At 49.1% G+C, this 23,227-nt stretch overlaps 1 protein-coding gene across 2 annotated transcripts; it reads right to left on the reverse strand.

Annotated features, from left to right (window-relative positions):
* Nucleotides 1-242: 242 nt before the first annotated feature.
* IFNLR1 (interferon lambda receptor 1) lies at nt 243-21,056 on the reverse strand. 2 transcript variants are annotated; one of them, XM_058553234.1, is made up of 7 exons: nt 20,990-21,056; nt 17,430-17,553; nt 11,130-11,314; nt 6,680-6,822; nt 5,415-5,574; nt 4,975-5,108; nt 243-3,818 (listed from the first exon to the last, which is right to left on the reverse strand). In XM_058553234.1, the coding sequence occupies exons 1-7, from the start codon at nt 21,045-21,047 to the stop codon at nt 3,063-3,065; spliced, it is 1,560 nt and encodes a 519-aa protein (XP_058409217.1). In that variant the 5' UTR covers nt 21,048-21,056; the 3' UTR covers nt 243-3,062. The 2 variants fall into 2 exon arrangements, with proteins under 2 accessions (XP_058409217.1, XP_058409215.1); XM_058553232.1 differs by lacking the exon at nt 20,990-21,056 and having other exon boundaries at nt 17,430-17,668.
* Nucleotides 21,057-23,227: the final 2,171 nt, after the last annotated feature.

Genomic DNA, 23,227 nt, shown 5'->3' on the forward strand with positions numbered 1-23,227 from the left:
CCAAAGCCCCCCAGGGGGACAGGGCCCCAGGTGCCCAGAGCAGTGACCTGTTTGATTATGCACCTGGACCGGCTGCCTTCCCTCCCTGTCTTCCTGGAATCACTGTACTGCTTTATACCCCCAAATCCCAGATCTGGATCTGCTGCGGGGGACCCAACCCAAGCCCCCTGTAGTCTTAACACTCAGATGAGCGGGGAGGAGCCTTTAAGAAATGAGCACACACTTTTCCATTCAATTCTGTCTTTTTCTCTAAAAATAGAGCTCTTTATTTAAAACACTTTAGGGTAGACGCCAACAAGAATTAGGGAATTATTTAAATATGCTATAAACAAAATTCAAAATAAATACAAATATCTAAGAACAATATATAATCTTCTCAGTACTCCGAAGAATTATACTGTTGCTTTTACCTAAGGCAGCACCCATGTTTTACCCAATGGCCTTCAAGGGTGGTCCTGGGGCTTCTGCTCTGCAGTTCCCAGGCCCCGTGTAGGCGCAAGGGCTTTGTAAACAAACAGTTAAGTGCTGAGCACACTCGACAAATTATTACATTGATGACCATGCTCTTCGTTAATGCTTCCCACCATTTTTCATTAATGACTTAATGACTTTAAAGGAGCTGAAATTTAGAATTACTAGAGAGCTCAGCTTATCTCAGAAATTAAACTTTGGAAAAAATGCTTAAAAAAAATAGCAAAGTTTAAGAATAAAGTGGTTCCTTCACACAAGCCTAAGACCATAACTTTTCGTTTTTCAAAATTACCTCCATGAAGCAGCTCGGCTGGGTTCCAGAAAGAACATCAGCCTTGGTCTGCGTCTTTTCCTGGGAACTGGCCCTGAGCCACAGCCCTCTCCAGTTCCAGGGTTTGTTCTTCCTCGCCTGTGCTCAGTGAACAAGCCTCAACCCCTGTGGAAATGTACACACATGTGTGTGCGTGTGTGTATGTGTGTGAGGCCCAGCAGTGGTGAAGGCCTCCTGCCAGCTTAGTGCCCTTTGGAAATCCTGGCTGAGACCTCGGCACTGAGTTGACATGGCCCAGGGCACAGGGGTTGGCCCAGCTGGATATAGAGACCAAAGATCTCACCCTTAGGGACATACATAGTAAGTTACCATTTCAGCTTCTTTGTCTGCAACAAAAGACAGGTGTTCAATTTAAAAAGTGGCTTGCTAACTTTTTCTTTAGCAGTGGAACTGCCAAAGCACAACCTCACGTGGGCTGCCTCTGTGGTTGAAGTCAGGGAGTCCTACAGCCCATGGCCCCCCTGCAACTGACAGTCCTCCCCACGAGACCCAAGGCCTTTTGGGAACATGGTTTGAGAACCCCCCGACCAGATGCCCTCGGGAAGCTTTTCCAGATCTTTCATTTAATTCTATACCCTCATGTTGGCTTCAAACAACACAGCTCTGTGAGTAAAATGGCTACTAAGATGCTTTCTTCACAAATGGAGAAATGTAAATCCTGGCAGGTGAAATAGCAGGCCCCAGATCAGAGCCAAGATTGTTCAGATCCCCGGCCACAAAAATGACAAAAATCTGGGTCCCTATTGGCGAAAACTCAGCGAGGCTCGTCCATGTACCAGTGGGTGTAGGTTAACAAAGCAGTTGTTTGAGAACACTTATCGTACCCCCAGGTAAGGACTATCACCTGTTTCCAGAAGACACTGGTTTCTCATAACTGGAAGGGAAAAGGGGATTTCTTTACAACCACAGTCATCAACCAAAGGGTCTAAAGTTCTGTCTGAAATAGGGGTCACAGGTCCAGGAGTCCAATGCTCTGCCGGGTCGCTACCCCACCCCCTGGAAGGTGGACTGTTTGGTTCTTCCTTTGCTGGGAAGAGAGGGACCAGGGTCCCCCTTGGCTGGGCTCTGGCTTCTGAGAGCTGAGTTTTCTGATGGGGGGAGGGGTTGGCAGTGAGGGTGGAAGAAAGGAGGTAGACTAGAGGCAAGATGAGCTGAGAGGTGACTGCTTCCAGTTGCTCTGAGGGTAGGGGTCACAGGTGGGAGATGCCCAGCGGTCTCCTCAGAGCCTGGGTGGATGGAGAGTCCTACCAGCCACCGAGCGGAGGGAGCCAGTGACGTGGCAGGCACCATGCTACATGCATCTCCCTCTTGGAACCTCACCACACCCCAGGTGGCAGTTACAGATGAGGAAACCAAGGTACAGAGAAGGAAGGCAGCTTACCCCACGTCACACAATTTGTAAATGGCAGAGCTGGGATTTGAACCCAGGTCTGTCTGATATTAAAAACTGTGCAATTCTGGGTCTTGCCCTGTGGTCCAGTGGTTAAGTTTGGCGTGCTCCACTTCAGCGGCCCGGGTTCGGTTCCCAGGCGTGGGCCTACACCACTCGTTGGCAGCCATGCTGTGGCAGTGACCCACATACAAAATAGAGGAAGATGAGCACAGATATTAGCTCAGGGCCAATCTTCCTCAGCAAAAAACAAAACAAAACAAAAAAACTGCAATTCCATGACTCAGAGACTGGGATTTGAATGACGACGACCCTTACCCCTCCCTTCCAACACCCTCAGCTAACTGGATTTTTCCTCACTAGGACCCATCCTAGGGGACTCATGAATCAGGAGGCCGAGACTTGGGGGAGGAGGGAACTCAGTGGGTGCTGGAGAAAGGCACGACTCTGATACAGATGTGCCTCCAAATTCCCTCCCCCAACAAATCCAGATGGCCCCTTGTGGTGTCAGCTCTTGATTTCCACCGTGACCTGACCTCACCTGTTTCACGTTGCCCAGGGATGACTTTTCCATGTGGCATGTCAGCCCAGGGACAATGCGGTGATCTGACACCCGACCAGCCTCTGACCTCAGCCCATCCTTGTCTCCATCCATCCCAGAGCTCAGTCCAAAAGCCGGTTGGTCGTAGGATGGGGTGTCTTTTTAGAGCTCAACCCCACTGGCAGACAGCCTCTAGCTGGGGCTTCCCGAAGAGCTGCCAGAACCCTCTGCACCTCAGTGATGATGCTCGCAGGCTCTCAAGTCTCGGTGGCATCTTGGGTCCTTGGGCAGCTCAGCAGCACCACACTTAGTGGGAAGCCAGGGGACAGTCACCTGGCTATGTAATGCCCCAGTGTACTGCCCCTGACCTCGGTGCTCTGGCAGCTGTCAGCCCCCCCGCTGCCGGCACTGCTGTCCTCAATTTCTGATTCCATCCCACCCTCTTCTTCCTCCTCCTCCTCGGGGCTGCTGTCCCAGCAGAAGGTCAGTGTCTGAAGGGAAACTGGGGGCTCCCCGGGGATGAGCTTAAGCCCTGGTGACGAGGAGCCCCAGCTGGCCCAGGAGGAGAGATCATCTCTTGGGGGCTCTTCCAGAGAACCCGAGTCCTCGGATAATTCGGATTGTGGGAGGGGCTCCTGACACCTGTCCACACCCGGCCCTTGGCCTGGCCCCTTCTTGGCCAAATAGCCAGAAGAACCAGCCTCTTCCCAGGGCGACGAGCCCCCACTGCTGGCACAGCTTGTGTCTGAAGAATCCCAACCAGGGGAGCCTTCGGCCTGGACCAGAGCTGTCCCTGCCTCAGAGCGTCCCGGGATCTGGTGCTCCTGCCCCAGGAAGGAAGGTGGCTCAAGGTAGGGCTGGACGCTGATGCTGTCGTCTGTGTCCTCCTCATCCTCCTCCTCATCTTTCTTTTCCTCAGCACCGCCCTTCTCTGATCCTGCCTGGACGGTGGCTGGGGCCTTGACTCCAGGGATCAGCCTGACCCTTCTGGTCAGTTCCTTTTGGGGACAGAGGATCAAGTCATCTGGAGACTCTGGGCCACTGGGCTGAAAGGTTGCCACGGGGTGTCTGTGTCCAGAAAAGTCCTGATTGGGGGAGGGGAGAAAAGAACTGAAAATTCAGGCTTTCCCGAAGCGTGACTGTTGTGATTTGGGTTCCCCTGGAAACAGACCCTGAGACAAAAATTCACATGTAAATAGTTTCTTTGGGAAGTGATCCCAGGACACGCCAGGGAGGGAGTGGAAAAATTAGACGGGAGTCGGGGGAGCAGCCAATAGGGGGCTGTTATCAGGCCAGTTACCCCTAGGGCAGCTGGAGCTTATCCCTGCTGGGGACTCGGGGAGCCACTGCAGCGCACACACCTCAGAGCACCATCGGGGAGGGATGGAGGGGGCAGCGACGGTGCTAATTCCCTGCCTCTTGCAGCCTGCCATGTGCACGGGCAGAGTGGACACCAGAGGCCAGAGACAGCCCCCAGGATGCAGGTGCTGGCCGCTGGAAGTCGAGCTGGTGACTTTCCACGTAATGGGAAGGTGGAGGGATGGGGCGGGGTGCAGATGCGTCTAACACAGAGACTGTCGTTCAGTTAGTGGGCCTTCCCTGCAGGGCCTGCAGCCAGGAGCTTTGAAAATACTCCCGTGTGCAGGGACACTCCGAATCCACCCTCAAGGCCCCCACCCAACCCTAGTGCCCGCTGAGGTTCACCTGTGGCCCAGCCTCCCTCGCCAGGTCCTCATCTGAACAAGTCTGGCCCATCTGACCTCTCCAGGCTTCCCCCTGCCCCAGCTGGCCCCCAGCTCCTAAAGGAGTAAGCCAGCAGAGAAGTGAGGAAATTTCAGGGTTGGCTTGGGCAAGACTCACTCTCAGTCAAATTGTGAACTAAGTGTTGGGATCCTTCTGGACTTCGCCTTTTGGCCCAACCCTCTCCCCCTCCCCTTCTGGGCATCTCTTCTGAATCCCAAGGCTGGGGCTCTGCTCTTGGCCCCTGACAAATCCTTAGCAGAGATGAAGTTATTTAACTAAAGGGACTTATGGCACTTCTCCCTCCCAGGTATATTTGCTGTTTGAATTTGGTGCCAAAGGAATGAATTACTAATGGCGGAAATTTAGACATGAAGACAGGAGTTGTTTTGCAGGCTGAACCACCTTGATAGCCTATCTGAACTACCTCTAAGTCCAACCCTACTTCCTTACTCTTCAACACCCCTCCCCCTCTGTTGCACAGCCCCAGATTTCCCATACCAGGGCCTGTGGCATCTTTGCCTGCTGAAACCAGGGGTTCCCCGGGAAGCTCTTCCAGATCACACGCCCCGTGGCAATGACCAACAGCAGTGGCAGCAGAAGCAGAAGTAACACCAGGAATGTCCAGTTGGCTCCTAAGGAAGGGAAAATCATAACAACTACAGAAGCAACAACGGCTCCTGTCTATCAGCTATCTACATGCTGAGGGCTTCACATACATGATTCTATTTAATCTTCATAAGAATAAACCCAACCTACAGACTGTGAAAACCAAGGTTCAGAGAGGTCAGGTAAACTGCCCAAAGACACACAGTGAGTGTGGTGCAGCTGGGATTTTAATGGAGGTGAGTCTGTCTCCAGACTCATGTTCTTCACCGTCATCTTACGAAGATCCTGCAGCCCCAGGGGAAAAGTCCCTGCTTCTGTCACTTTGCACGCACCTGGCACCTCCAGGAAGAAGCAGATGGGCTCAGAGAACTTGCTGTATATGGAGTCACCGAAGGTGTAGATGGTTCTGGCGCTGAGGCAGTGCTGTCCGCTGGTGGCTGGCTGGAGGGGGATCTGGACGGGCTGGCCATGGGGAGTGACTGGAAGTCGGGTCTGTTTGGAGAGAGAAGCAGGAGTGAGCAGATATGCTGTGGGGACCGGCTCCGTACAGCCGGGACGGGGTGGGGTCGGCAGGCAAGATACAGCTGTGTCTCCTCGCATCTTCTTTTCCTGCATTAAAGTTTAAGCATTAAGGGAGCTCTTCCCAACACTACCTGGTTTCTTTCCCACTGAGTCTCGAGGTCGGGACAATGGTCTGGGTTCGAAAGCAGCCCCGACACTCAGGGTCCCTCCCGTGTGCACCCCACCAGGGCCTGCTGGTCCTCACTGGGACCAGCAGATTCCACAGGTTTCCTACCCTCAGGGCCTCCCAATCTACTGGTGGGGGGACATTATTCAGCCATTACAGACACAGACAACTCTAGAGCTGCCCTCTTCAAGGCAGTAGCCGCTGGCCACACGTGGCTATTGAGCGCTTGATATGTGGCTGGTCCAAACTGAGATGTGCTCTACGTATGAAAAACACACTGGCTTTCAAAGACTAAGTGAAAAAAAAAAAAAAGTAAAACATCTCAATAATTTTTATACTAATTACATGTTTAAATGATAACATTCTTTTGGATGCAATAAAATCTATTAGGAAAATTAAATTTGCTTGTTTCTTTTTACTTAATGTAGAACATTTGAAATTACACATGTGGCTCACATCATATTTCTAGGGGACAGTGCTGGTCTAGACTATTCGTGAGGTTCTGGAAGGCAGGGACCACACTGGATGATCTATAGCCCCAGGACCCAGAGCACTGCCTGGGCAAGCAGGCCTCCTGTAGCCCATCATACTCCAATCAGATTTTATTGGGGGAACAAAAGGGTTTCGTAAATTTAAAAAATAAGTAGAAAATGGCTGTGCTGCTACCACCTGTAACAAGCAAGGAGAGGACGCCCTGTACTTGGCCTCTTAGGTGGAGAATGGTGGGGTGGGCCGCAGGCCAACCGCACTGTACAGAGTCAGGGGGTGACTGCCAGGAGTGAGGGGTATGCAGGGAAGGCTTCTTGGAGGAGGCTGCAGGGAGTAGGCTGGGAGGGTGAGGAGCACTGGGGTTTGATGGGTCAGTGGGGGAGGGAGGCCCAGCCTGGGGGCAGGAAAGGGACTTCTCACCTTGTTCCTCATCCCCTCCTTCCAGAAATCCACCTCATACTTCAGATCTGGCCGGGGCATGCAGAGCGGCAGCTGGTATGTGGCATTGACGCTCAGGATCTCCTCTGTCCGGCTGACTACGAGGACAGGCGGGGCCGGCTCCACTAGTAGAAACAGAACAGGACCAGTCAGTACACTCTGGGGGCCACAGTGCGTCGGTTCCCCTGGCTCCAGGCAGGCCTGCTCCTCACCCAGCCCAGGGAGCTCTCGTGAACAGGGGGAAGCAGCATCAGTGTTTGTCACGGCCGTTTTATTGAAGCCTTGCAGTGGCCCTGGAAGGGAGATATCACTATTCCCATTTTATAGAAGAGCAAACTGAGGCTTCGAGAGGTGAAATGACCAGCCCAAGCTCACGGTGAACCTGCCTGTACTCATGTCGTCTCCTCCACCTGGGTGCCCTTCACATCTCACTGGTCTGTCAGAATCCTGTCCATTTCTATCAGTTTTCTATGGCTGCCGCAACACATTACCACAAACTTAGTGGCTTAAAACAACACAAATTTACTATCTCATAGTTTTGTAGGTCAGAGTCCAGGTGAACTCAGCGAGGTCTTCTGTGCTGGGTCTCATGAGGCTGAAATCAAGGTGTTGGCTGGCCCGGACTCTTCTCTGGAATCTCTGGGGGAGAATTCACTTCTGTGCCCATTCAGGTGCTGGCAGAATTCAGTTCCCTGTGGCTGTAGGGCTAAGGTCTGCTTCCTTGCTGGTTGTTGGCTGGGAGCCTCTCTCAGCTCTGAAGGCATCTGCATTTCTCAGCATGTTGCCCCTCCATCTTCAAACCAGGAATGCCACATTGAGTCCTTCTTACACTTCCGATCTCTCTGATTTGCCCTTCTTTTACATCTCTTCTGCCACCAGCTGCAGAAAGTTCTCTGTTTTTAAGGGCTCCTAGGATTAGATTGGGCCCATTTGGATAATCCAAGATAATCTCACTATTTTAAGGTCCATAAACTTAATTAAAATCCTTTTGGCCACGTAATATTAACATCTAATATATTCACAGGTTCCAGGCATTAGGGCATGAACATCTTTGGGGGGGTCATTCTGCCTGCCATGGTCCTCTTTCTGACCACCAAAATTCATAACCCTCTCAAGTGCACAGTACATTCACCCCATCTCAGGGTCCCCTAAAGTCTCATCCCATTAACAGCATCAATTCAAATTCCAAAATCTCATCATCTAAAGTATCCAAATCAAGTTCAGGTGAGAATCTGCGTACCATCCACTCAGTACGACTCCCAGGGCACAATTCCTGTCCATCAGTGAAACTAAAGAACGAGTTATCTGCTCCCAATAAAAAATGGTGGGACGGGCACAGCATAATAGTTATAGCCATTCTGGTTCAAACAGAGAGAAATAGAAGGTAAAAAGAAGTTCCTGGTCCAAAGCAGTTTTGAAATCCAGCCAGGTGAGCTCCACTGGGTTTCAAGGCCTGGGAATACTTTTCCTTGGCTCTTGGCACTGCTCTCTGGGATCTTGGTTCTGCCCTCTGAGTCATCCTTCCTTTTCATGAAAGGTAACAAGTATTTGCACTTAAGTAGTTTTATCAGTCGCTTCTTGCCCGTAGAAATTGGGGGTCCAACAGCCTTCTTTCATTTCATACTCTGGCTGTCCCTTTTAGTCCAAGCTGGCAGTGTCTCTGCTGATATAAGATTCTCAAGAACTTTACGGGTCTGCTGTGGATGTCATGGAGATCCACTCCAATAGACAGAAGCCAGGTCCACAAATCTTTTTGAGAGAGCCCTTCTCTCTTTTTGGCTTTAGCTGAGATGGCTGAGGGGTATCACTCTTTAGCATCGTAGAGGCCCCTTGATTTGATCGAGGGGAACTGTGATTCATACTCTTAAATCTTTTCAAAGAGCCTTTTTCTTGACTGAACACTTTGATCTTTTGATCCTCCTGAGATTTTAGTGAAAGATCGTACAACCACACACTTGGCTACTTCTTTATGGCACACTTTTGGGAGAAATTTCTTAATTTTAGTATCTTTAGCCATCTGGATAGGTTGAGAATCTCCCAAATCATCAAGTCCTGGTTCCTTTTTGTTTAGGTTCTTCCCTCAATTTCTCTCTCTTTCTCTCTCTGCATTTTGCTGTAAGTAGCAAGAAGAAACCAGGCCATGTCTTCAACACTTTGCTTGGAAATCTCCTCGATATATATCCAAATTCATCATTTACAACCCTACTTTCCACATACCTGCAGGACACACTTCTAAGCTTTCTGCCAGTATATAACAGACATCCCCCTTCTTCATGTTTTCAGTAACATATACCTCACTTCATTCTGTGAGACAGTGCCTTTCATATCCATACTTCTACTAACAATCTCTTCATGATGATTTAAGTATTCTCGGAGGAGATTTAGGTTATCTCTATAATGCTCCTCACTTCCTTCTGAGCCCTCACTGGCAGAGTCTTTAATGTCCACGTTTCTACTGACAGTCTGTTCAAGATCATCTGGGCTTGCCCAGTGGCTTGAAGATGGAGGGGGCAAGTGACAAGGAATAAAGCAGTAAGAGAAAATTAATACACCATTGTTCAAGGTCCAGCTGAAATGCCGCTTTTCCGTGCAGCCTTCCCTGACTCCCAGCCAGCAGGGAGCTCTGACCACACTGGTCATCCCTGTCCTGTGTCTGTGCTCAGGGCAAATATGTAGCTCCCCTGAGATGCCACTACTTATGTGTTCAGGAAATATCCACTGGACGCTGACATGTATTAAGCCCTGCAGGGAGCTGTGGGGAACGGAGAGATGAGGCCTCACGAATCCTGACCTCCGGGAATTGGAGGAAATTGGGGGAAATGAAATACACAAACTACAAAACTCAAGACAGAAAGTGACCTGGGCTGCAGCTGAGGGCAGAAAAAGCCAGGGAGGGTCATTCAGGCTTGGGGTGTGCTACAGAAGAATCAGGAGACCTTCAGGGAGGGGGAGGCAAAAAAAATTAATTAAAAAAAAAAAGTAACCTCTCTGCATCTTTCCCTCTATTGTTCTAATCTCTTTTTCGTATCCATTCAACTATTGCAGTGATTCATCCATCATTCTTCTAACCAGACTGCCTTCCTGGCTGCCTTCCCATCCTTCCTTTCCTTTCCATCTATCCAACCTTCCCAACCATCCTTCCTTCCTTTCTTTCCAACCAACATGCCTTCCTTCCTAGCCATCCTTTCTTTCTATTCATTTACACTTTCCTCCTTCCTTTTATCTAGCCACGTAGCCTACTCTTCTACTCATCCATCCTTCCCATCCATCCATTCTTCTTTTCTTGCCACACCTCTTTCCTTCCTTTCTTCCTCTTTTGCCTCTCCTTCCCTTCTGCTCTTCTGTCCTTTCCCAGGCAGCCAGCCTTCCTTCTATACTCTCTACCACTGATCCATACATCTGCCTGCCTTCCTATCCTCCATCTCTCCATCCATACTTGCTTCCTTCCTAGGAAGCATGTGTCTTTCCATCTAGCCTCCTTCATTCCCACTCCTCCGTCACTGCCGCCTCTCCATGCTTTCTCTCTCCTTACCCACCCATCTTTCTCTTCCTTTTATCCATCCACCCAGCCAGCTTCTTCCCATCCAAATACTCTCTCTTCCTTCTCTGCCATCCTTCATTCAATCTCTTCCTCCCCTCCCTTCAAGCTCTGTTTTGCCCTCAAACATTTTGAGAAGCCTGGACAACAAGTTACAGGTCTAAGCTCCAGGAGGCTATTGTCTAAGTATTTATTCTCTCCTTCTTACCACCCCACCTCACTCTTGATCTGGCCCAGTGCCTCATCCATGATCAGAAAGATCCAGATTCACATCCCATCTCCACCACTTACTAGCTGTGCATCCTGGCAAGTTACTTAACTTCTGTGAGTCTTGCTTTATTTATTTTTTAAAATGGGGTTGAGGAAAATGAACTCCACGGGTTTGTTGTGAGAATTAGAAATAAAATGTATTGGGAGAAAAAGTGCTCTCCTCACTAACTGTTATGGGTGGAAACACTGGTGATTCCTGAATGTGGTAAGTTGGGGAATGTTTTCCTCTCTATTTTTATCTTCTTTCTCCCCCAAATTTCTACAGTGTATAGAAATTACTTTTGCACCCTGAATTTTGAAAAACTGTTTCTTAAAGAGAGAGGTTGAACATAAGAAAAATAGGAACAAGTATATAAAGAGCCTGTGTAGTTCATGACCAAGGTTGTGCTCAACAGAAGATAATGAACATTATTAGAGGAGGTGCAAACTGAATGGCTGGCACTGGTGGAACTCCCCTAACTGCCTGCCATGACGTCAGGCTACTCAGACACGGGCCGGAGCCCATGGTGGGCTGCCACAGAGAGCTGCCCTCTACTATGGGGAAAGAGGAGACAGATGGCTAGGACGACAGTGCCACTGAGCCACGTTCTTGGAGAGAGAGCCTCCCACAGGTCCCTTACCTACCTTCAAAAAGGTAATCCAGGTACTTGGACTCCACCCAGGGGGACGTGGCGCTGGGAGAGACCACCCGCACACGCCCCTTGAACTTGTTGTACAGGTCTTGTTTCTTCAGGCACATCAGAGAACATGCCAGCTCTCGGATTCCTGCACACTTTTCCACTTTTCGCCACCGTCTGGGGGTTGCAGAGCTGAGGGAGGAGACAGGAGAGCTTGGGCCATGGACTCAGCCTCTCGGGGCCAGGGAACTTAGAGAACATGTGATCACTGGTCCCTCCATTCTGCCTGATTGTCCATCTGTCTAACCATCAGCTGAGCTAGGATGAGAATGGTCCAGTTAGGAGCTCAGGCTCTGGAGTGAGAGGCATGGCGGGAAATGTTGGCTCTGCCCCTCACTAGCCCTGGGACCTTATGCAGGTCACTGCCCCTGAGCCTCAGCCTCCTCATCTGTCATGCATCCCTCACAGGGCCGTGGTGGTGGCTGCTATTCCTGGTGCTAGTAACCATTTTCCACGTTTATTCATTCAGGCATTTGTGGACCACCTGCTGTGTGCCTGGCACCATGCTGGGTGCTGTGTGGGTGTCAGAGGGGAACATGCACATCCATGACTCCAACCTCCTGAGAACACTGAGATCCAAAGAAGGGACCTGCATGACTCCAACCTCCTGAGAACACTGAGATCCAAAGAAGGGACCTGAGCGTTGGGTATTATTCTTGGGGAATCCGCAATGCATGACAGATGAGGTCCTGCCCTCAGGAACTTAGACTCTGGTGGGAGGGGATGAGAGACAATCATCACATCAACAAGACAAATTCCAGAGCTGGTAAGTGCAGCGACCTTAGGGTAACATGGGAGTGACTCCTTCCAAAGGCAGCTCGAGAAAGGCCAGGAAGAGAGTATTGAAGCCAAGGCTGTGACGATGAGAAGGGAGCCAGGTGAAGGCTTGGGGGAATGGACGGCAAGAACAAAAGCCCTATGACGGGAAGGAGCTTGACCTGGCCAGAAAAAGCAAGGAGGCCAATGTGGCCGAAGCCCAGTGGACAGGGAAGGAGAGGTGTGGACAGACGAGATGGGAGTGGAGAGGGGGGTGGGCAGGGTGGGCAGAGTGGGCAGGGCCTCGCCATCTTGGTAAGGAGTTTGGATTTTATTCCAAGTGTGATAGGAAGCCACTGGAAGGTTCTGAAGAGGGGAACTGAGGTGATCTGATTTTTATATATATATATACATATTTTTTTTTTTGGAGGAAGATCAGCCCTGAGCTAACATCCATGCTAATCCTCCTCTTTTTGCTGAGGAAGACCGGCTCTGAGCTAACATCTATTGCCAATGCTCCTCCTTGTTCCCGCCCCCCCCCCCCCCCGCCCAAAGCCCCAGTAGATAGTTGTATGTCATAGCTACACATGCTTCTAGTTACTGTATGTGGGACGCAGCCTCAGCATGGCCGGAGGAGCGGTGTGTCGGTGCGCGCCCGGGATCCAAACCCGGGCTACCAGTAGCGGAGCGTGCGCACTTAACCGCTAAGCCACGGGGCTGGCCCTGATTTATATTTTTAAAAGATCACTCTGATAAACCAGCTAGGAGGCTGCAGCTGTGGTCCAAGAGAGAACAGTGGTAGAGACAGTGAGAAGGGGTTAGATTCAGGATATATTTTGGAGGTAGAGCCAATAGGACTTGCTCATGGGTTGGATGTAGAATGTGAGAAAAAGGAGAATCAAGGACTACTCCTGGGTTTGGGGACTGAGCCATGGATGAATGGAGAAAGCAGAGATGGGGGCAGGCAAAGAGAATAGATTTTTGAGAAGAATCCCTCTGTTTCGTTTCCTGGTGGAGTAATACTATGTAAACGTTAACAAAAAAAGGAACTGGGGTAGCTATATTAACATGAGACAAAATATAGATTTCAAAGTCCAGAACAAAACTACTGAAAGATTGAAAAAAATCACTACCTAATGATAAACGATTCCATTTACCAGGAAGACATAAAAATTCTAACTTATTTGTGCCTACTAAATAGCTTCACACTCCACACAGAAAAAACAGACAAAACTACAGGAGAAACAGAAAATCCACAATTACACTGAGAAAATTTTAACACACCTCACTCAGTAATTGATCATTGAACAAAGAAAAATAATCAGTAAATACGTAAAAAAAATGAACAACATAGTCATTGAAGTTAGTCTAATGAACACATATAGAACAAACTGAAGAATCTGGTTGAGCCGCACATGAATATTAACAAAATATTAACAAATATTAACAAAAATATTAACTACTAAAAATACAGCAACTACCAAGAAATTTCAAAGAATAGGTATCTTACCAACTATTTCCTCTGATTGCAAATAAACCAGTTAAAAATCACTAATGAAAAGAGAACTAAAGAAAGTTTGAAAATTTTTAAATGTTTTAAAATAACTCATGGCGGGGGCTGGCCTGGTGGCGCAAGTGGTTTAAGTGCGCGCGATCCGCTGCCAGGGCCTGGGCTTCGCAGGTTCGGATCCGATGCACCGCTTGTTAAGCCATGCTGTGGCGGCCTCCCATATAAAGTAGAGGACGATGGGCACGAATGTTAGCTGGGGGCCAATCTTCCTCAGCAAAAAGAGGAGGATTGGCATCGGATGTTAGCTCAGGGCTGATCTTCCTCACACACAAAAAATAAAATAAAATAACTCATGGATCAAAGAAAGAATTATGGTGGAAATCTGTAAATATCTAAAACTGACCACAAAAATATACAAATAAAAATTTATGAGATACAGTTAAGTAATCCTCAGAGGGAAACATATAGCTTTAAATACTTATAACAGAAAATAAGAAAGGACAGAAACGAATAAGCTAAGCAATCAACTGAAGTCAGAAACACACGCCAAAAAACACATCTACGAACAGATCAAAACTGTAACCACTACTCAAAAATGGGTTATAAGACACAAAAACGATACCAGACATGAAAGAACAATATGAAACAGAATTAGAGAAACTCAGCAAGGAGGTAGCAGAACAGAAAGGAGGTGACAAGAGAGTATCAAATATTAAAAAAAAAAACCCTCATTTCAGAAATGTAGAATAAATTAGAAGCCATACAAGAGCAAATGAATAACAGATAATGCCTTAAAAGAAACAGAAACTGAAAAGAAGGAAATTTTGAAAAGTCACAAAGAAACAGAAACTTTAAACGTTAAAATTATAAAACTTCTAGAAAAAAGCATAGAAGAATATCCTCATGATGGTGAGTCAGGCAAATATTTCTCAGGACACCAAAAGCTTTTGCTACTGAAGAAAAGAAACCTCATGTATCAGTCTGCTAGGGCCGCTGTGACAAACCACCAGGCTGGGGGGCTTAAACAATGGAAATTTATTTCTCACAGTTCTGGAGGCTGGAAGTCCAAGGTCAAGATGTCAGCAAGTTTGCTTTCTCCTGAGGTCTCTCTCCTTGGCTTGCAGTTGGTCACCTTCCCGCTGTGTCCTCACATAGCCTTTTCTCTGTGTCTGAGCATCCCTGGGGTCCTTCCTTTTCTTATAAAGACACCAGTCCTACTGGATCAGGGCCCCACCCTTATGACCTCATTTAATCTTAATTACCTCTTTAAAGGCCCTACCTCCAAATACAGCCGTATGGCTGGGTGCAGGGAGGAGGTGTTAGGGCTTCAACATATGAATTTAGGGGGAGCACGATTTTCACACACAGAGAAAAGGCTATGTGAGGACACAGCAAGAAGTTGGTCAACTGCAAGCGAAGGAGAGAGGACTCAGGAAAAAGCAAACCTGCCGACCTCTTGACCCTGGACTTCCAGCCTCCAGAACTGTGAGAAATAAATTTCCTTTGATTAAGACCCCCAGTCTGTGATATTTGGTTATGGCAGCCCTAGCAAACGAATACAGATTTTGGTACCATAAGTGGGTGCTAATGTAACAGATATCTAAAAATGTGGAAGCGGGTTTGCAACTGGGTAAATGGTAGAGGTTGGAAGAGTTCTGAGGTGTATGTTAGAAAAAGTCTATCTTGAAAAGACTTGGTAGGAATATGGATGCTAAAGGTGATCCGGGAGAGATCTCAGATAGAAAGGAGAAACGTCTTATTGGAAACTGGAGGAAAGGTGATCCTTGTCATAAGTGACAAAGAACTTGGCTGAATTATGTTCTAGTGTTTCGTGGAAAGTAGAAATTAAAAGTAATGAACTTGGATATTTAGCTGAGATTTCGAAGCAAAGTGTTGAAGATGTGACCAGGATTCTCCTCGCTGCTTGTAGTAAACTGACAGAGGAGAGAGATAAACAGAAGGAATTGTTAAGCAAAAAGGAACCAGAACTTGAAGATGGGAAAATTCTCAGCCTATGCATACTGTAAAGAATAAGAAAGCATGTTCTGCAGAGAACAGGGTGTGGCTGGAAAATCATTGGATAAAGAGATCTTGGGTGTGACTCATGGGCTTAATCAGCCATCTCAGTAGAAGCCAGGAATAGAGATGGGATTACTATATATATACATATATATATATAATGATATATATATATCACCATATATATCACCATAACTCTGTTCACTGAAAAGATCTAAAAACAATAGCTAAGTAGTGATTAACAGAGCTAGCACACAGATTGTGCTCTTTAAAACTATTTCCTACTAAATGGAGAAATCGATGATTTCAGGTTTTAGGTCAGGAATTGTGCAAAAGAGCCCGGAACATCTTATCATAACAGGCAACAATAAAGATATCAAAGAACTAGGGCCAAGTTAAAAGGACTCAGGAGCCAATTTGAAGAGACTTTCACTGGCCAAAGGTGGGACAATTCAAGCTTCAAAGAGTAGAATAAGTTGCAATGGATTGAAACCATCAGATATGTTTAAGTACTTGAGTTCATAATGATTAAAACAAATGAATCGATCACCCATGGGAGATGATAGGGAACTAATTCATGATCTTGAAAACTGGTAAATAAAAGGAAAAACAATCAAGCACTTATTTTGTCTTGCCTATTTGAATCGTACCACTGAATATCAAATACCACATGAGGGGAAACATGTCTTTATAAAATAATTCCAGTGAACAAATGAAAAAATAATACAATTAGAATATCACCATTTTGCAATCCTCACAGGTGTTTAAAAAGTGTAAAAGAGAAGGAAAATATCACAAAGGTCCAGAGGATGGGGGTTCAACTCTTTAATAAATTGATCCCAGCTCTACTATTCCCAGCTGTGTGACTTTGAGCAAAATACACTCTTGGTCCTTCAATTTCCTCCACTGTAGAGTGGAGCTACTGAAGCCTTCCTCACAGGGCTGTGTGAGATGGAATAAATACATCTAATGCATTGACAGCGCTGACACGCAGCAAACACACAGCACACGTTTGGCGTTTTCTGCCTCCCAACAGAGTTCTACACAGCTCTTTCTTTCAAAAGCTCTCTTGCAGTCTGTCCTCCAAGCCAAGCCTCCATCACTCACATCTCCATGCAATGGATGGAGCGACCGTGAGGGAACAGGACGAGCACAAGCCTTGGGGTCAGACAGACTGGGGTTTTTCTTCTGGCTCCACCACTATCTTCCTTGGGCGAGTCACGGCACCTCTCTGAGCTGAGCTTCTTCATCTCTAACTTGGGGGAATGCAGCGCCTGCCCGGCGAAACTGGGAGGAAGCAGTGAAATATTCGTGCAAGGCCCTTAGCACTCAGCCTGGCACAGGATGGGTCCTGAGTACAAGGCAGTTCCCTCTCCTTATTATTTCTTCCTTCTGTCACCGATTCTAGATGAATCCACCTGAGTACCTGCTTTTATCATTGTACTCTCCTACTTGAGAACTTCAAATGATTCCCCACTATGGGCACGGATGGTGAATCTGCTTCCTTTTTCAGATTCATCTGGGTTAATAGTGGCTGCCTGGGCTGCCAAGTTGAGAAAGACCCCGAGGTTCTGTGCAGGCTCCGTGGGGAAAAGTGCGATCATTTAGCGATGCCTGACACGGCTCTGCAGGAGATACATTTGCCCTCTCTTATCTGCTGGAACAAGTCCAGGCACCACATCCAGGCCCTCATAGCTCCACCCAAGCCCTGCTCGGACTTTTCTCAGAGATCCAACCCACCCGTGGCAGGCCTGTCACCTGTGCACTATTCTCCGTTCAACATCATTCTTACTTCTTTTATCAAATGCCCTCTCCAGATACCTGCCACATGCCGTCTCCCACGGACCCCAGAGAACCAGCAAATGCTGCCCACACTGAACGCAGCTATCCCAGAGAAGGCCCTCCGAGCCCTGCCCACCTCCTCACCCCCCCCCAACCCCAAGCCTGGAGGCTCCCCTTTACCTCTGATAAGCCACAAAATAGGTCACGTCCTGGGGGCTGCCAGGTCCTGGGAGCCACGTCAGGTACACGCCGAAGTTCCGGGAGAGCAGTGTCACATTCTGGGGAGGTGCCAAACGGGGCCTTGCTGTAGGGGAGAGAGAGGTCATGAAGCCTGGAGCTCCTGGCTGGTCTTGACATGGGTCATCTGGAGCTGAAGAGGGCATGGTGGGCAGTCAGCTGCTCGCTGAGTTTGAGAACCAGGAGTCATGTGGGGTGGCTGAAGCACAGGGGACATGGGGCAGGCTGGGAACCCGGGGGTCAGGACTCCAGTCACAGCCATGCCTCTGGCTGGCTGTATTGCTGCCCCGTCCCCTCCCTCGGCCTCAGCGCCCATCTGTGCCACGAAAGGAAGCTCCTCTGGGACCTGAGGGTTCCAGGAGAACACCACAGAACAGGATCTGGAGGGTTCCAGGAGGGAACAGGCCTGAGGGTCTCAAGCAGCAGGGGCTCTGTCTCGTTCTCAGCCACGTCCCCAGAGCCTGCCTGCAAGGGGCCCTGACACATAGCAGATGCACAATAAACACGTGTTGAGCAAACTAGTGAATACTGGGATAACCTGGATTATTCCAAAGGCCTCCTAACTGGTCTCCCTGCCTCCAACCTTGTCCCCTCAATCCGTTCTCTCCACAGCAGCAATGGCTAAAATGAAAGTCAGATCATGTCGCTCTTTGGCTTTAAAGCCTTTAATGGCCTCCATTTCACTCAAGGTAAAACCTAAAGTCTTTACAATCACCCACAAGCCCCTAACCAAGCTGACCAGCCCTTGTGCCCTCTTCTCCAGTCCCCTGGCCTTTTTGCTGTTCCTAGAGCCTGCGAGGCAAGCTCCCACCTCTAGGCCTTTTTCTGAGCTGTTCCCTCCCCCTAGACTGTCCCCTCCAACCCCCCACCGGAAATCCATCTGACTCTCTCCTCTGCTTCCTTCTCATCTCTGCTCAGACGTCACTGTCTCAGAGACACTTGCCCTAACCACATTTAACGGCTTCCAGTTGCCCTCCTTGGACCTCCCCCTTCTGACTGCTCCCCCTCATCTTCTGAAACATGCATCTGATTACACCACTCCTAGTTTCATGCCTTTCCCTTGCCCTCAGGATAAAGTCCACGATCCTTATGAGCCCCGTGAGGCCCTGCCAGCTTGGCCTGGCCAGGCCATCTCATCGACCTCTTCTGACAGCTCCCCCCACACTCACCAGGCTGCAGCCGATCTTCCTCCTTGCCCTTCTCAAACCACTGCGTTCCTCTGGGTGTCTTTGAACCCAGGTATCTTTCGCTGCCTGGTGTTCACCATCTAATCTTTTAAAGACTTGATTCAAACATCAGTTCCTCCAGGGAGTCTTCCCTGACATCTCTAAGAAGTGGTGGTGATGCTGCTGCTGCTAATATTGAGCAGTTAATGTGTACTGTGTCCTAACTATGTGTCAGGCACTAGGCACCTGCATTTTCTCCTTCAATCCTCCTCACATCCCTAAGAGGTAGGTACTAATTACGATCATAACAGATGAGGAAACTGAGGCTCTCTCAGCTAATGAGGTATACAATCAGAATTCACATCCAGGCCCAGCCCACTCCAGAGTCTGAGCTCTTGACCACAATTCCTCCTCTAGGTTCTTTATGGGGGATGTTCAGCTTTATTCTTCTAACATCTATGGACCACTATTGGTCAATGACATCTATTGACCACTGTGTGCCAGAGGTTTCCAAGAGGAATAGAATTCCATTCCTGCCTTTTAGGAGCTCATGGTCCCGGGGAGAATTCAGTACCCTGAAGTGTTACGTGGGCCATGATGGAAATCATACAGGTTACAGAAGAGCATCAGGGAGGGAGGGGCCAGTTCTACTGATGGCTCTTAGCTGGGCTCCCCGCCCCTGGCCTTTTAGACCCAAATATGGGTGCCTGCTCCCACCCCATCCTGTGTCCTCTAGCTGGAACTGGATCACCAGGATGCTGATGCTGTCATTGCTCCCAGCTTCTGGACTTTCTAGCAGGTGGCCGGCAGGAAGCCCAAAACTGTCCACAAGCAGCTTATAAGGTACCCCATGGGCAGGACAGGACAGGTCCAAAGTCTGAGCTTGGCCAGAGTGGAGAAGTGGCAGCTAGAAGAGTTACCTTCTATGGAGCCTTCAAAGGGTGCGAGGCAACGGTTTGGCACTTTATACACAAAACCTCATTCAATCCTCAGGACAAACCACCCTATGGGGTGGGTGTCATTCCCCTTCCATGGAGGGGCACTAGGTTCAGAGACAGATGGTAAATAATTTGCCTGAGGTCACACTGCCAGTCTGTGTGGGAGCCAGGATTTGAATCTAGATCTGGCTGTGTGACACCCAAAACCATCACACACAGTTTGTGTTGTGTACATTAAATATTCCTCGGTGAAAGTACAGCTAGGTCCAGATGGGAAAACTATTGAGTTTGACAGTGAAACAGGGGGACAGAGGACCCCCTCCCACCCACCTCTACAGGTACACTGTCCCTCGTCAGCTGCAGTGACACTCACTGCTGCGGAGACCCCAGGGGCTGGGGCACCGCTGAGCTGACCTAGGAGGATGGACGGCCCTGCTCCAGCTGCTCACCCCACAGCCAAAGCTGGCCATGCTGGCTTCAGCCTCAGTCTTCTCCGTTCTGTGTGCCTCACCTCCGCTCTCCTTCTTGGGCAATTCCCTTAATTGCTCTGAGCCTCAGTTTCCCCATGCGAAAAGGGAGAAAATAATACCTACCTCATAGGACTGTGGGGTTGTGATGCTTAAATAGGATAATGTGGTGCCCAGCGCAAAGAAGTTGCTCAATAAATGTTGGCTTTTAATATTATTATTAGTTTATGTTGGAGGGCCCTTCTAGCTCTCAAATTGTGAGTCTAAGACTAGTAGAATATCCTGGGGGCAATTTTGGGACCTTCTCCCTGTATTGGGTGGGCCTTGGTGGTTGGGTCCTATTTCAAGGTATTTTGTACCCTGCCACCTTATTCACCAGTGAGGGACTCAGAAAGAAGGTGACTCGATAGAACAGCAGGGCACAGGCTAAGCCAGAGCTCCCTCCCCTCAGGCCTGGTGGAGCAGCAGGCACCCCCAGCGGGAGGACGGGAGCAGACTTTGGGGGAGGGCAGGGCACTTCCGTCTGACTTCCCGTAAGACCCAGGGTCAAGCGTGGTTTAACGCAGGGGACAGCGCTTCCAAGAAACCTTAAAAAAAAAGCACTTTTTACATAAATGCGCCTGCTTTTTAAAGTGCCACTGTCTGTTTTCCCCGGTTCACCCGAAGCTGGACTGGCCTTAGGAAACTGTATCAGTTTCCACCCAGAAGAAAGAAATTTCAAAGACTCGGGTCTGTTTAGTCCTCGGGAGAAGAAAGCTGGTGGTGGGTGGGCAGGGCCGATTTCGCAGCCGGCTCCAGTGGCTGCGGGCAGGCTTAGGACCACGTCCCTCCCTCCTTGGAGCCCCGGGTCCGGGTCCGAGGGAGGGCACGGCCCTGCTGGGGCGCCCCGCGCCGCCGCGCGCCTCCCCGCGCCCCGCGGCCCGCGCCCTTACCTGGAGCGGACTGCAGCAGGCACAGGAGCAGGGGGGCCCACTGCCGGGCCCCGGCCATGTCGGCCCTTCCGCGGCCCGCCCGGCGGGGCCAGGTCCCGCCTCCCGGCCCACGGCGACGCAGCCGGCGGGGAGGCCGAGCCGCGGGCCCGCCCCTCGCGGGCCGGACTCTCCGGGCTTCCCCTGGGACAGCCCCGCCGAGCGAGAGGCGCAGCTCCCGGCTCCCGGGGCCGCCCCCGCTGGACAACGGCCCGTAGCTTCCCGGTGCCTCCATCCCGGGGCGGGGGACCAGGAGAACTGTTCATTATCAAGAACCACAGTTAGGTTTGCAAGACGCGACTTGCGAACAGGACTAAGAGAAGCATTCAGGGCCAGTGAGACCACACAGTCTCAGATACCACCGGCTGCGGTATCTGAGCGTGTTCTTTGTGCCAGGTACAAGCCATGGTACTTTTCACACATTGTCTACTTTAATCCCCTCGGGAATCCGGTGGGACGGTCCTGTTATTCTCTATGTTCTTCACAAGGCCGGTGGCAGCCTCCAGAGCTCAATGGCTTGTTCTGGGGAAAGCTGGTCCCTCCTACACCAAAGCCTGTGGGGTGTTACCAGTCACCCGAACAGTAATCGCTTCCAAATAAAGGAACCAGCCTCAACGCGGAATAGTCTACAGTCATTAAAAAGGACGTTGCCGAGGCATATGTAGTGACTCGGAATGTTTACCATATGCTCAAAGGCAGAAAAGCAAGTACCAAAATATGGGCCCATTAAAAAAATGTGTGTCTACAGGCATAGATGGATTTGCAAGGATATAACATCAATATGTTAGTGGTTGTTATCTCTGGGTGGTGAGGATTTTTTTTTTAAGTTTTTCCTTTCTGTTCACGTTTAGTTTCTACATTTTTCAATAATTTGTATGTATTGCTTTTCCAACAAGAAAAGTCACTTTTATTCTAAAAATAATCGTAGCTCTGCTTTATTAAATATGTTCTTTTCTGTCCTCCCACAACTCTTGAAGGAGGTATTGCTTCCTCTTTACAGATGGGGAAACTGTCATTCTGAGAAACCACAGAATTGGTGCAGGTGCTAGCTTCTGGACCCAGTCCCAGGGCTGTCTGATTCCATGGCCATACCACCTCTGGGTAACTGCTTTGTTCACTCTCTGGGTCTCGGTGACAGCCGGTGACTGTTGGTCAGTTGTGACCAAGCCCATGAACTAGGACCAGACGCGTAGCAGAGAGAATCCTGGAGCTTGTCCCTGTCACAGATGCCGGCTCTCAGCTTGGATGCCAGCAGTTCGTGGGACAGAGAATGCATTTTCACAGAGCTGGGTGGATCCAAAAGTTGCCCTGAGTTTGGCCGTGGGTGCAAACCTTCAGAAGTTTCAGGATGGTTCTGAGATTTGCGTCATGCCGTCACCTCAGTCAGTACTTCTGAACAGGGGCTCATAGAGGCCATGGTCGGGCCTCAAAGGCAAGGAAGACGGAAGAGGCCTCAAGTGCGAGGCACACTTAAGTATCTTGGAATCTCTTCTGAAATTGTGACTTCATCTGACAAACTTCAACTCTTTCAGATCCAGCATCCCACTGAACTGGGAACAGTTTGGCAGTGGGGACAGAGGCGTCTTCCTTTGCCACCTGCTCCACCCACTCTGCTTGTGTGATGTTAGTCTGAATCTAGCACCTGCTCTTTTTGACAAAATTTGCCACATGCTTGTTCTCCTCTGCTCCCTTTCCCTCTATCTCATAATTTCAAGTTAGGAAATTGTGTGTCTGGATGCCTTGGAGCATCAATATAAAAGGACATTTGTGACCACAAACTCAGGCAAGTTGCATCCCTCAAAACCTTAAAAAAAAATGTCATCTTGGATGCAGGTGAGAAAATTTCAGCCAGTTACCACCGCCTAGCCTCTACCTAGGTCCTCAGCGTGCTGCTTCAGTTTTGCTCAGGTATCTCAATTAGCAATAATAAAGCCATTCTGGAATTAAATGGGTATATCTCTATGGACATCTCTGTATCTAAAACAGCATTCAAAAACAATATTGAGTCCTTGTGATTCAGCAGGCACTACAGTTTACATATATTACAGTATTTAATCCTCACAACAATGCTGTGAGGTAGGTATTAATACCTCCTTTTGACAGGTGACACTCTGAGAGGTTATACTGCTTGCCTAAGGTCACACAGCTCATTAGTGACAGAGCTGGGATTCAGACCCCAGTCTGGCTGTCCTAAAACCTGTG

This window comes from Diceros bicornis, chromosome 13 (assembly GCF_020826845.1).
Source record: "Diceros bicornis minor isolate mBicDic1 chromosome 13, mDicBic1.mat.cur, whole genome shotgun sequence".
Classification (NCBI taxonomy): domain Eukaryota; kingdom Metazoa; phylum Chordata; class Mammalia; order Perissodactyla; family Rhinocerotidae; genus Diceros; species Diceros bicornis.